The sequence below is a fragment of the Macaca mulatta genome, chromosome 12 (genome assembly GCF_049350105.2).
Source record: "Macaca mulatta isolate MMU2019108-1 chromosome 12, T2T-MMU8v2.0, whole genome shotgun sequence".
NCBI classification, from domain to species: domain Eukaryota; kingdom Metazoa; phylum Chordata; class Mammalia; order Primates; family Cercopithecidae; genus Macaca; species Macaca mulatta.
In genome coordinates this window covers 138,905,523-138,919,595 of record NC_133417.1, presented here as the reverse complement: position 1 = coordinate 138,919,595, position 14,073 = coordinate 138,905,523, and the positions used below count along the sequence as shown (strand labels likewise).

At 40.6% G+C, this 14,073-nt stretch overlaps 1 protein-coding gene across 1 annotated transcript in view; it reads right to left on the bottom strand.

Moving 5' to 3' along the window:
* The window catches only part of UGT1A1 (UDP glucuronosyltransferase 1 family, polypeptide A1), a 136,669-nt gene extending 124,551 nt beyond the window's left edge, over nucleotides 1-12,118 (bottom strand). Inside the window, exon 1 of the mRNA XM_077956049.1 lies at nucleotides 11,216-12,118. Within this exon, the coding sequence (XP_077812175.1) occupies nucleotides 11,216-12,070 (855 nt within the window). The 5' untranslated portion in view covers nucleotides 12,071-12,118. The remainder of the gene's footprint in view (nucleotides 1-11,215) is intronic.
* Nucleotides 12,119-14,073: the final 1,955 nt, after the last annotated feature.

The following is a 14,073-nucleotide window of genomic DNA, read 5'->3' as shown; positions in this document are numbered from 1 at the left end:
ACTTCGCAGGATTTAAAACAGAGCCAATCAAGGGGCTCATGAAAGAGACTGTGGATACGGCATGAAAGAAGAACGAGGTGGGCATAAAGAGTTTGAAGACAGAGATCTTGGAGATATTCAAGAACGAATAGACACCACACCTGAGGAATGATCCGAAGATGACTTGATGAGATGAGTGCTTTGGAATCAGTACCAGACAATGAGGAAGAAGAGACAGAAGAAGCAGTGTCAGAAAATAAATTGACATTAGACAATCTTGCAGAAGGATTCTGATTATTGAAGACTGCTTTTGACTTCTTTTATAGATTGTACCCTTCTATGATATGGGCACTGAAACTAAAGCAAATGGTGAAGAAGAATTCATACTATATGCAAGCATTTTTAAAGAACTGAAAGAACAAAAATGTCAGACAGTAATTATGACGTATTTCCATAAAGTTAAATCGAGTGTGCCCGCCTCTCCTGCCTCCCTTTCCACCTCCTCCACCTCTTCCCCTCCTGCCATCCCTGAAAAAGCAAAACCAACCCCTCCTCTTCCTCCTTCTCAGCCTACTCAATGGAGGACAGTCAAAAGGAAGATCTTTATGATGATCCATTCCCACTTAATGAATACTTAATACATTTTTTCTCAACCTTAAAATTTTTTCTCAAAACTTAAAATTTTCTTAATAACATTTTCTTTTCTCTAGTTGACTTTATTACAATAATACAGTATACAACACATAAAGCATACCAAATATGTGTTCATTGGCTGTTTATGTTATTGGTAAGGCTTCCGCTATACAGTAGGCTATTAATAGTTAAGTTAGGGGAGTCAAAATGATACATGAATTTTAGACAACCTGCGCGGTTGGTGTCCCTAATCTCCACATTGTTCAAGGGTCAACTGTACTAGCAATGAGCAATTGAAAATTGAATGAAAATACCACTTAACATCAAAAACATGAAATACTTAGGGATAAATCTGATCAAAGATGTGAAAGACTGTACACCGAAAACTAAAACACTGAGGAGAGATCTGAATATATAGATATATTCATGAATTGGAAAACTCAAAATTGTTAGGATGTTATTTCTCCCCAGTTGAACTATAACTTAAATATAATCCCAACCAAAATCCCAACAGGCTTTTTTTTGTGCAAATTGGCTAACTGATTCTAAAATTCATACAGAAATGTAGAAAACCTACAATAGCAAAAACAACTTTGAAAAAAATTAGAGAGCTAATACTACTCATTTCAAGATATTATAAAGCTATAATTATCACATATTTCACAATTGGATCAATGGAACAGAGTAGAAAGTCTAGAAATAGATGTTTAGAAGTATGAACAACCAAGTTTTTACAAAAGTGCAAAGACAACTGAGTGGAGAAAAGACTACTCTTTTCAAGAGTTGGCCATCAACAGGCAAGAAAGCAAGAAAAGACATTACCTCTGTGGTCTTACTTCCCAAAACCTATAACCCCAGTCTAGCCATGATCAAAACATCAGACAAACCAAGACCTTGGAACATTCTACAGAACGCGTGACCAGAAACTACTCAAAACTGTCAAAGTCATCAAAAACAAGGAAAGTCTGAAAAACTGTCACAGGGTAGAGGAGATGAAGGGGACATGATGGCTAAATGCCATTTGGTATCATGGATGGGATCCTAGAAATGAAAAAGGACATTAGGTAAAAATTAATGACATCTGCAGAGAACATAGACTTTAGTTCATCATCATGTATCAAATGTTGGTTAATGAGTTGTGATAATATGCTATAGTAACATAACATTTAAAAATAGGGGAGGATGGGTGTCATTGCTCACACCTGTAATCCCAGTACTTTGGGAGGCTGAGGCCAGCCTGGTCAACACGGCGAAACCCCATCTCTACTAAAAATACAAAACTTAGCTGGGTGTGGTGGTGCACACCTGTAATCCCAGCTACTCAGCAGGCTGAGGCACAAGAATCGTTTGAACCCAGGAGGCAGAGGTGGCAGTGAACCGAGATTGCCCCACTGCACTCCAGCCTGGGTGACAGACTGACACTTTGTCTCAAAAAAAAAAAAAAAAAAGGAGGAAACTAGACACGGGATATACGAAAATTCTCTGTGCTGGTTCTTGCAATCTTGCATAAATCTAAATTTCTTCTAAAATAAAAGGTTTCATGGAAAAAGCCCACAAACTGATAAAGTATAAATATCCAGAATATATAAATAACTTTTACACCTCAATAATGATGAGAAAATCTGATTTCTTAAAAAGGGGCATAGATTTGAACATTTACCAAAGAATGTATACAGATGGCAAACAGTCACATGTAAAGATGCTCAACATCATATTTAAATAGGAAAATCAAATTAATTTACATACCCATTAGAATAGCTGCAATCAAAAAGACTGACCATATCAAATGATATAGTTTAGATATCTGACTCCTTCAAGTCAAGTGTTGAAATTTGATTCCCTAATGTTGGACGTGGGGCTTAGTGGGAGGTATTTGGGTTATGGGGTGGATCTCTCACGAATGACCTAGTATGTCATTCCCGGTAATGGGTGAGTTCCTGTCCTATTGCTGCTGCAATAACTGATTGTTAAAAAGATCCTAGCAACACTTCCTTTTTCTCTTGCTTCTTTCTCACCATGTGATCAGCACCTTCCACCTTCACCTTCTGCCATGAGTGGCAGCAGCCTGAGTCTCTTCCCAGAAGCAGATGTTGGTACTGTGCTTCTTGTACAGCCTGCAGAACTGAGGGCCAGATATTATCTCTTTATATATTACCCAACCCCAGGTATTCCTTTACAGCAACACAAAAATATAAACCACCAGGTAACTGTGAGCATGAACAGTGGCATAAAATAAAGCCCATGAGCCAGGAAAGGTGAGATGATGGGGGACCTTGATAGCTGGTGGGGGCTGGCAGGCCACAGGTCATCACCAGAATATCTTGAGTGAGCCAAAGAGACAGTGTATCGCGTTGGGTACCATGTTCTCAGGGTAGACTGTAGGAAAGGAGAAGCTGGTGAGGGGAAGCAGCAGTAACTGACACCAGGGATTTCACAAAGATGTAGAAAGGTTAGGTCCTAACGCAGGTGGAGGCTCCACCTGGGCTCATCTGTTTCAGGAAGACTCACAGGAAAGGAAAAAAAAAAAAAAAGATGTTTAACCAAGGGAGCTGCCACATGAAGCATGTGCGTGTTTATCTGTACGTCTTCATAGGGATGCCCAGGAAGGTGTAAACTGAAAAGAAAATATAAGCGCTGCCCGTCTCCCACGACAAGTGAATGGACCCCTCCTGACCAGCGGGACCCCAAAGAAACCTTCAACACTGAGTCACAGCCACGACGGAACAGAAGGCTGGACCCGCTTCGTCTCATTCCCTCCCTTTTGTGGTTTAAACACAACTGACCCACTCCAATGTTAAAATAGAGATGAGATGCACTCAATGGACTCTTCGTGGCAATCAGATACCAAACTACACATAAGACCTCAAGCCGCGCCAGGCAAGAGTTGAGTCATGGGCGCCTACACTTAAAGAATAAACTACGTTCCAACTGCCACAGTTTTTCTTTATCTCTAGCAGCTAAATAAGCACAGGTCTAGAGAAAAACAATGTCAAACAAGTGCAACTCCACCGGACGCTGACTAACTGATGCCCATCCCTTGTTCCGTAAGCCACAAATACCGCTTTCATTGGACAAGAAGCTGATTTTCGGAACTTTCTCCTGGTAAGAAGACCAGTGACTGGCGACCACAGACTGGTTCTGGCCAATTTACGGAGATTGTGAATTTCAGTGCCTTGTGCCCTGAAGAGACCTTTTGATGTATAGGGCCTAATTGTAATCATTTAAATGTGATGTCTCCACCCCAGGGTTAACATGGGTCATATGTAACGTGCATGTGTGTTCAATACGCATGAGTCAGGACTGCCTTCATAAATATTCATAGCTCCTCCTGTAACCTGGTGAATATGTATATTTAGCCAACTTGTTCAGCATAAAGCTCCTACCCCTATTCCTTCTCCTCAAGGGCCTGTCTCTGGTCTTTGCCAGAGGCTATGCTTCCCAGCCAGCTAGATGGCCATCTTGAAGGCTGTAACCTTTCCCAAGAAATAAAGACTCCTTTTCCAAATTTGTAATTCAGTAATTTTTCAGTGAACAGAGGTGTAAAGGTGAAAGTGAGAAAACTGATCATAGCAAGAGGCAAAAAATGCTAAAGTGGGGGGATGGGGGAACTGATACTTAACTAAAACAATTGTTAAGAGAATGGCTGGGGCTCAAAGCCAACCCCACTCAGCATTGCTCTTGCAGGGATGCGGCTCTGTGAACCTTGGGGGACAGGTGAGACTTGCCTGACAGGCCCCCTGAGGCAAGAGAGGCGTCCTTGTTTCAGAGAGACCAGGACAGTGATCACCCACTCCCATATCCCCTACAAGAGAAGAGTCTGTGAAACTCTTGTGGGGAAACACACCAGACAGTTTCCCTTCTTTCTAACAGTTTTTCTAGGACAAGATGACTTTTATCTCCTGGCCTGGCTTCTGCATGGAAGGAACTTGTCACCCCTTGGAAATGACAGCAGAAAGCAGAAGAGAAGCGAAGCATGAGCCTCTTTAAGTCATGCCCCTTCTGAATCTCCTAATGATGTGGCCAGCTTCCGGTGCTCCAGTGACAGTGACCCGCTGTCCCTGCTCCTTGGGGAACAAGGAGTCTCCCAGGACGTGAGACTTCCAGTGGTAAACTGGGAATATTCTGGGCAAACTTGCATGGGTTGTCACCTTAGTGGGAAGTAGAGTTGCTAGGTTCCCAAAACACAAGGTTACAAGGAAAACAGGTAGCTGATGATAGACTTTGCCCTGGTGATCACTAATTAGTCACTGTTTGTGACCATGTATTTTAGCACATTAACAAAACAGAAAGTATTCTGTTCACTTTTTCTTTCTTTCCTTTGTTTTTGTTTTTGAGATACAGTCTCGCTCTGTTGCCTAGGCTGGAGAGTGGTGGTGTGATCTCGGCTTACTGCAACCTCCATCTTCCAGGTTCAAGTGATTCTCCTGCCTCAGACTCCTAAGTAGCTATGATTACAGGTGCCCACCACCATGCTGTGCTAATTTTTGTATTTTTAGTAGAAACGAAGTTTCACCATGTTGGCCAGGCTGGTCTCGAACTCCTGACCTGAGGTGATCCGCCCACCTCGGTCTCCCTAAGTGCTGGGATAACAGGCATGAGCCACCATGCCTGGCCTTATTTCTGATTAAACACTACTCACATAGAGCCACTGGACTGGGTCTAAAACAGTGTTGTTCAAGATGTAGTTTCCAGCTCGTTGTGTTACCTAACCACCACAGCATGGGTGCAGACCCTGCAGGAAATACTTAGAAATTCCTGTAGCAATTGGTGTTGCTGACAGCCAAGCAATCATCGGTAGTTTTGCATTTTATAGGTCTGTGGTTTATTTCATTTCACTTTCTAGCTTTTCACTTTTGTTCTATGTTACAAAAAATTATGAATATGTAATCAACTGCAGAAAACCTTTTTTCTATTCCTTAATCACAGATAGGTTGAGACTCTGCTGTGAACTACTTAATTTCATGATGCCTGCTGGGGTACAGAGATATATCTAAAATGTATACAGGTTGTACTAACAAACAAGATGCTACAGGGTTTAGATCACAACCCTGAAAGACATAACCCCAAAACTTATAATCCTGAATGTTGAATTCCAACATATCAATTCCCCAAAAATCCAAATCCCTAAGGTCTAACCTCCCTGAAATCTAAACTCTCTAACAGCTAAAATCCCAAAAATCACAATCACAGGATAGGTTCTTTTGGAGATTTTTTTTCCTTTTCCTTTTTCTTCTTTTTAGGTTTTTTCACAAGGTTAAATTGTCAGCATTATTTTTACAATTTGCTATGCTATGTATTTCATCTTCATATCATTTCCAATACTGAAGGCAGAGACTCCGTATAGACTTATGGAGAATTCTAATTCATTTTATGCTCGCAAATTTGACTCGATGGAAGTGTATTATCACAAGGGTAAGTGTGTAAGCATTAGGCATGTATGTACAAATGTTGAAACATCCTCAATAAATGAAAAGATGTCCCTTTTGAACATCTGCATTTGTGAAAGATAAATTTTCTCGGCCAGACTCAGTGGCCCACGCCTGTAATCCCAGGACTTTGGAAGGCTGAGGAGGGCAGATCATCCAAAGTCAGGAGTTCAAGACCAACCTGACCAACATGGCAAAACCCCACGTCTACTAAAAACACAAAAATTTGCTGGCTGTGGTGGTGGGCGCCTGTAAACCCAGCTACCCAGGAGGCTGAGGCAGGAGAATCGCTTGAACCCGGGTGGTGGAGGTTGCAATGAGCCGAGATCGCACTACTGCACTCCAGCCTGGGCGACAGAGTGACTCTGTCTCAAAAAAACAAACAAAAAAATTTCTCAAGACTTGGGCACTTTGAGCAACTGTGTATGTGGTGGTGACCCATAGAGGCTTCTGACTGACCTCATGAAACGTCTCAGGTCATTTTTCATGGTATTTCAGATAATCAAAGCCGTAAACCTGAGTGCACAATATTACCAACCACAACAATAAATGTTTATACTTTTCCTTTTTTAACCTACTACTTTACAAATACGATTCATCTTCTCACAACTGATACACCTATATGAAGGTCATTAGTACACCTGAGGGTTTATGCTTGCAAAGATACCTGTGTTATTATTACCGATTTTATGGTGTAAAGTGGCCTATGAAGTGGTCTGTCATGTTTTTATATGTTTTTCAAATAAAATCCCTTTTAAAAAGTAAACAGATTATCTTTTAATTAATTTTTAAAGTTATTTTTTCTGGAATTGTATTTGTAGGATGTTGATCTTTCAGGCTCTTAACATTCAGGACTTTGAAATTTCTGGTCTTTTGGGACTGTGATTGCCTCCCAGGAGCCTCCACGTCAAGCATGTACATGTTTACTTGCACATCTTAGTGAGGGAGGCCATGTGGGTTGCCTTTTCATTCTCTAGATAGCATCCTCGACGCACAAAAGTGTTTTATTTTGATGTCAAATTTGTCTGTGTTTTTTGTTGTTGTTTCTTACACACAACAATGTGTGTATCACATCACAGAAACCAATTCCAAATCCAGGTCATAAATACTTCCCCAAATGTTTCCTTCTAAACTTTTACACGTCTAGCTTTTCTATTCAGCTATTTGATCCATTTCAAGTTAGTTTTTGCATATAAGGATGCAACTTCATTATCTTGCATGTGGATATGCAGCTGTCGCAGCGACCTCTGTTGAAGAGATTATTCTTTCCCATTTCAACAGTCTTGGCACCACAGTAAAAACTAATTGGCCAAGGATGTATGGGTTTATTTCTGGATTCTCAACTCCATTCTACTGATCTGCATGTAAAAGACATTTTTGAAACAATTAGGGGAAATTTCATTATGGATTAGGAGACAATATTAAAGAGTTATTGATTCTGTGAGGAATGATAATGATATTGTGGCTATGTAACAAACTTTCCTTATTTTTCATATTTAGTGAAGTATTTGGGGATAGAATGCTGTGTACAGCATTTCCATTAAAAAATTATAGCCAAAAGTTATTTTAAAAAAAGAAATGAAAGAGCAGATATATGATTCAGTATAATAAAATATTGAAAATTATGTAACACAAAGATGGATACATGGGTGCTCATTACACTGTAGTCTCTCCTTGCCATTTGTTTGAAAACTTTGATTAAAAAAAAGTTGAAATCAATCATCTTGGTGGGAGGCCTTGGTCTTGCCCACTAACAGCTTACTCTGAATTTGAATCTCACAATGGAACCAGATCTTAGAGCAATGGGGGAAGCCCAGATCTTTGCTTGCTGTGCAGTCACCTCCCATCCCCAGTTCTTCAGAGCTACGGCCACCCTGGATGGTACAGAGTAATCCTGAATTCCTTGCTACTAGACCTACCATCAATTCTGCTGGAACTCACCAAAAACTAAAAAACCCTGGGAGTGAGTCCTTTTCTTTTTTTTTAATTAAAACTATCTTGATGTTCTCTTGAATGATGATCTGCCATCGTTGTTATTTATTTACAGCATTGGATGTAATTCCCCTGGATAGACTTTTTGCTACTGGAGATAGAGTTTTTGCTACTGGAGACCTTCAGGAAAATCCCCTATGTAGGATCTGAGATACTGCATGCAGACACATGTGCATGCACACACACAAACACACGTGCACATACATGGGCACAGATGCACACTCCACCATCAAGCGATGCTTCCTTCTCATCGGAGACTTCAGACTATGACTCGTGTTGCCCAGCAAGATACAACAAACTGTATGCTTTTCCAAGGCACAGCCTGCCCTTCTAAAATAAGGAAAGAGGAATCCAGTGTCCACAGGTCTTTCAATGACAATTCACTTTTGAAGGTATGTTGTATCCAAGGCTCTTTGTCAAAGGGCACTCTTTGATATCTGAATTCCTCTTTGAGAATTTTCCTTCCTTTATTATAATTTATAAAGATATATAAAAATAACTTTCCACATCTATAAAACATCTTATACATACCTATCCTTTAATACATACCAAAAAATCATGTATTTTTTAGACACATAAAACCAAAACTATACAAAATGATATATGGTCAATATGTTTCCTATTTTATATGTATCTTTATATAATAGGTGATACAAAATCACACATAGCTTTCTGGGTCTCGAAAGCCCTCTGGGTGACCCTGTGAGCCACAAGGAACCCAGTGTGGGTTCAGGAAGCGGCAGGATCCCACAACTGGGAAGAGGGTGAGGCTGCAGGCAACACCTGGGTGGTGCTTGGTGCTGTAACTGAAGGAGGGTAAAGGGGAGAGAAGCACTTTGAAAAGCCTAGCCTCTTAGAGGCTTGCATCTCCTTGCCTGTTCTTGCCAAGAGCTGAAAGCCATGCCTCACTTGAAAGGCCTAAAACTATAGTCTTCCTGTTTTTCACATTATTTCACTTTCCCATGAGTTGGCTGAAAAGTCAATTTTTTACCAAACGGCTGCCAATCTGTGAGAGATACAACTGTGTTACAAAGTCTACTGAACCTTGTAAGAAGCCAGAACAATAGTCAAACTTGCATGGTTCATCGCTAAAAAAGTAATAGATAAGGGATCATAAAACAATTCATGAAAATTCATATTATGAAAAACGTATGCATGGATTTCAAATTTCTTTGCACCAAACAAACTTTTGCTAACTTGTTAAAACATGTCTGAATAGGATCTAGTTTGAGGCACTAAGAAGGATAAGACATCAGTTGGAAAAAAAGCCCCCATCAGAACAACATGAATTCTGCAACAATTGAAGCAATAGCATAAATTTATGCCGAAATACGAGTGGAAGAATGCTGAAATCATTGATGCTTTAAAAAAAAGTTAATGGAGAAAATGGCCCAAAGAAATTTGCAGTTTATAAATGAGTAATTCCTTTTAAGAAGGGACAAGACAAGGTTAAAAATAAAGTCTACACCAGCAGACCATCCCTCTCAATTTGCAAGGAAACAATCTTGCTCATGTTCTAACTGAAGAAGACTGACAATTAACAGCAGAAACAATAGCCAACACAATAGATATCTCAATCAGGACAGTTTACACAATTCTGACAAAAATTTCAGCTGAACAAATTTTCTACTTCATGGGTGCCAAAACCGTTGCAGCCAGATCAGCCGCAGACAAGAACAGACCCTTCACAGGAAATTATAAACAAGTGGGATCAAGACCTTAGCCGGGCGTAGTGGCTCACACCTGTAATCCCAGAACTTTGGGAGGCCAAGGCAGGCAGATCACCTGAAGTCAGGAGTTCAAGACTAGCCTGACCAACATGGAGAAACCCCAGCTCTACTAAAAATACAAAATTAGCCAGGTGTGGTGGTGTGTGCCTGTAATCCCAGCTACTCAAGAGGCTGAGGCAGGAGAATCGCTTGAACCCAGGAGGTGGAGGTTGCAGTGAGCTGAGATCACACCATTGCACTCCAGCCTCGGCAACAAGAGTGAAACTCTGTCTCAAAAAAAAAAAAAAAAAAAAAAAAAACCTTGAAGTCTCTCTTCAAAGATTGTAACAGAAGATGAAACATAGATTTACCAATACTATCTGAAGACAAAGCTCAATCAAAGGAATGGCTACCAAGAGATGAAAGTAGTCCACTCAAATCAAAAGCAGACTGGACAAGACCAAACCTCATAGTAACAATTTTTTGGCTGGCTAAAGGCATTCTGCTTTATACTTTCTTCACAGTCAAAGAAAGATAACATCTGCTTATTATTATTGTTTTGAAGAAGTTAGCCAAATCTTTAGCAGAAAAATACCTGGGAAAGCTTGTGCCTATGTTGGATCCAAAGTAAAGACTTTTATGCAATTATTAAAATAACTGGGGCCTATTGTGGGAAGGGAAGGGAAGGGATGGCATTGGGAGTTATACCTGATGTAAATGACGAGTTGATGGGTGCTGACGAGTTGATGGGTGCAGCACACCAACATGGCACATGTATACATATGTAACAAACCTGTACATTGTGCACATGTACCCTAGAACTTAAAGTATAATAAAAATAAATAAATAAATAAATATTAAAATATAAAATAAAATAACATATCAAATCTGTAAAGATGTTTCTGGTTTATTGGCAAGTAAAAATGCTTAGTAAAGAACAACATGTACAGCCTGATAGTTGATTTAATTTTCATAAAATAAGTGTAAATATTTACAAATATGCTTATATATAATTTCAACAAATGGAAACAGATGCATACAAAACCGCAAAGAACATTTTACTGCAGCAGGTAGTGCAGGATTAGCTAAAAATGAAATTTTCATTTCTTATTGTGCTTTTAAATATTTTTCCAAAAATACTAAAAAAGTCATAATTGCTTGGAAGGCTTAGATAGGAGGATCACTCGAGCCCAAAAGTTTGAGTCTAGCCAGGGCACCATAGCAATACCCTGTTTCAAAAAAAAAAAATGCAGTGGAAATTATAAACAATTAACTAATTGTATATACATACATATTAACGAGGCCGTTATATCAAAGTTGCTAACCAACAAGCATATGCGTGGCACAAAATAATTTTTTACACAGAAAAGAAATTTTAGACGCAACAAACAAATGTCGAATCCCAGTTCAGTAAAGAATCTTTTTAAATATTCGAAGCCAGAATACTTTTAATGTGCTAAAGGAGCAATGACTTACCTTAGGCACTGGCTTTCCCTGATGGCAGTTGATACCACCAATGAAGACCATGTTGGGCATCACGGGTTTGGGAGGGTCCAAAACAAAGTCCGTTCGCAACAACCAAATTGATGTATGGTTGTAGAGATCATATTCCGTGACAGGTGTTTGGAGAATTTCAGAGGCGATTTCTAGGGCACTTTTGAAAAAATACTTGCAAAATAAATGTTCCTCCAAGTGCATGACATGGTTCCGTACTCTCTCCTTGAAAGTCATGGCATCTGAGAACCCTAAGAGTTCTCTGGGTACATAGGAAAGAGGAGCAGGGCACTGTGCACCTTCTTCAAGATAGTGGCAAAATATTCCCCTGGCAAAGACCACAGAGGGGAGGGAGAAATATTTGGCAACAATTAAGCCACAGACATCAAAAGGATCCAGAAACACCGCATCAAAAGAACTCTCCTTTAAATATTCTACTAACTTTTGGTCATTAAACAAACTCCTGCAATGTGAAAAAAGTAAATCAAAAAAACCAGTGGATGAACTCATTACCAGAGAAAATATACTTTGTATTTGTGCTTTCCACTGAGCCTGGGCAAAAGCCATGAACTCCCGGTCCAGATCCTCCAGAGTGTATGAGGTTGAATAAGTCTTCACTGTGCAATTCAGTGATCTTCCCAGCTGCCAACTCACCTCTGGCATGACTACGACCACCTCATGCCCCCTGAGGATAAGTTTCTCCACCACCGACTGCATGGTGAACCAGTGGCTCCCATCCATGGGCACTACCAGCAGCTTCCCTGCCTCAGCAAAACCACAGGTCAGCAGTAGACACAGACATAAAGGAACGGGGCTGATGCACCGTGTGTGAGCCATCAGAGAACTGCAGCCAGAGCCAGCAGCTGGAATTCTAAGCTGCTATGATACAGTAGGCGGAAGAAGTACAGGCACAAAACCTGACCCCAATAGAGGGCGTGTGTTTATCATTTCATAATCACACTCACTGCCAATGATTTACTCATAAGAACAATAATACATGAGTATCATTTGCTGAGATACCTACTTGTATGATTTAGAGACAAGAGTACATTATGGTCTCTTCCTTGGAGGGAGAGCATGCCCTGAGCTGCAATGTGACTTTAGAAACAGAATTATTAAGCAATGCTTTTGGACCTTGAAGATTCAGAAACATAAAGTGAAAGTCAATTTGAATAAAGCTAATATTTTTGGAATTTATCCCAAAGCAAAATTTAGATTTTGACTTTAGCCAAGGAAATACTCTCTGTCCAGAAAGAAATTGGCATCCTATATGCCAAGGAAAGACAGCAAGGCCCTTAGCACTGACCTCCCAACTGGCAAGAAACTGGGGCTCACCTGCGTCTCTGCAATACATAATCATTGCTAGTTGTCTTCTTCCATATCCAAACCCTGAGAGGCCTCTGAAATGCTGAAATGAGATTGACAACCCTGCCTCCATGGACCATACCAAGGACTTGATGGAAAGTGACCTTCGCCTATTTTAATGGCTTCCCTCAGATACATCACATGCAGTGGGGAGTCGCTGGCCCAGTCCTTGTGTGAGTACTCTGCTGCGCTGCCTCTCTGTGACTGCTCTACTTCCATATTCTAAACACGCCATCATTCCAGTGCCCTCCTTCAGGAAAATATGTACTTGTCTCCCTCAGTCTGCTGAGCACTCCTGGAGGTCAGAGGTGATGTCATCTTTGTGTTTTCACCCTCCTTTCACAGTAGCCATGCTATGCCTTTCATGCAGTTAGTATGTTTGTCCCCTCCATATATCATGGTCAAATATACTATCAGTGTTAGAGGTGAAGCATGGTGGGAGATGTTTGGGTAGTGGGCATGGATCCCTCATGAATAGTTTGGCACTGTCCTTCCAATAGTGAGTGATTTCTCATGAGATTTGATTGCTTAACAGTATATGACAGCACATGTATCCCAGAACTTTTTTTTTTTTTTTTTTTTTTTTTGAGACAGAGTCTCGCTCTGTCACCCAGGCTGGAGTGCAGTGGCGGGATCTCAGCTCACTGCAAGCTCCGCCTCCCGGGTTCACGCCATTCTCCTGCCTCAGCCTCTCGAGTAGCTGGAACTACAGGCGCCTGCCACCTCGCCCAGCTAGTTTTTTGTATTTTTTAGTAGAGATGGGGTTTCACGTGTTAGCCAGGATGGTCTCGATCTCCTGACCTCGTGATCCGCCCATCTCAGCCTCCCAAAGTGCTGGGATTACAGGCTTGAGCCACCGCACCCTATCCCAGAACTCTTAAAGTATAATTTTTAAAAAATGTGACAAAAACCCTCTTTAGGATATTATCCAGGAGAACTTTCCCAGCCAAGCTAGAGAGGCCAACATCCAAATTCAGGAAACACAGAGAACACCATAAAGATACTCCTCGAGAGAAGCAATCCCAACACATAATCATCAGATTCACCAAGGTTGAAATGAAAGAAAAATGTTAAGGGCAGTCAGAGAGAAAGGTCTGGTTACCCACAAAAGGAAGTCCATCAGACTAACAGTGGATCTCTCTGCAGAAACCCAACAAGCCAGAAGACAGTAGGGGCAAATACTCAACATTCCTAAAGGAAAGAATTTTCAATCCAGAATTTCATATCCAGTCAAACTAAGCTTCATAAGTGAAGGAGAAATAAAATCTTTTACAGACAAGCAAATGCTGAGAGATTTTGTCACCACCAGGCCTGCCTTACAAGAGCTCCTGAAGGAAGCACTAAATATAGAAAGGAAAAACCAGTACCAGCTACTGCAAAAACATACCCAATTATAAGGACAATCAGCACTATAAAGAAACTGCATCAGCTAATAGGCAAAATAAACAGCTAGTATCATAATGATAGGATCAAGT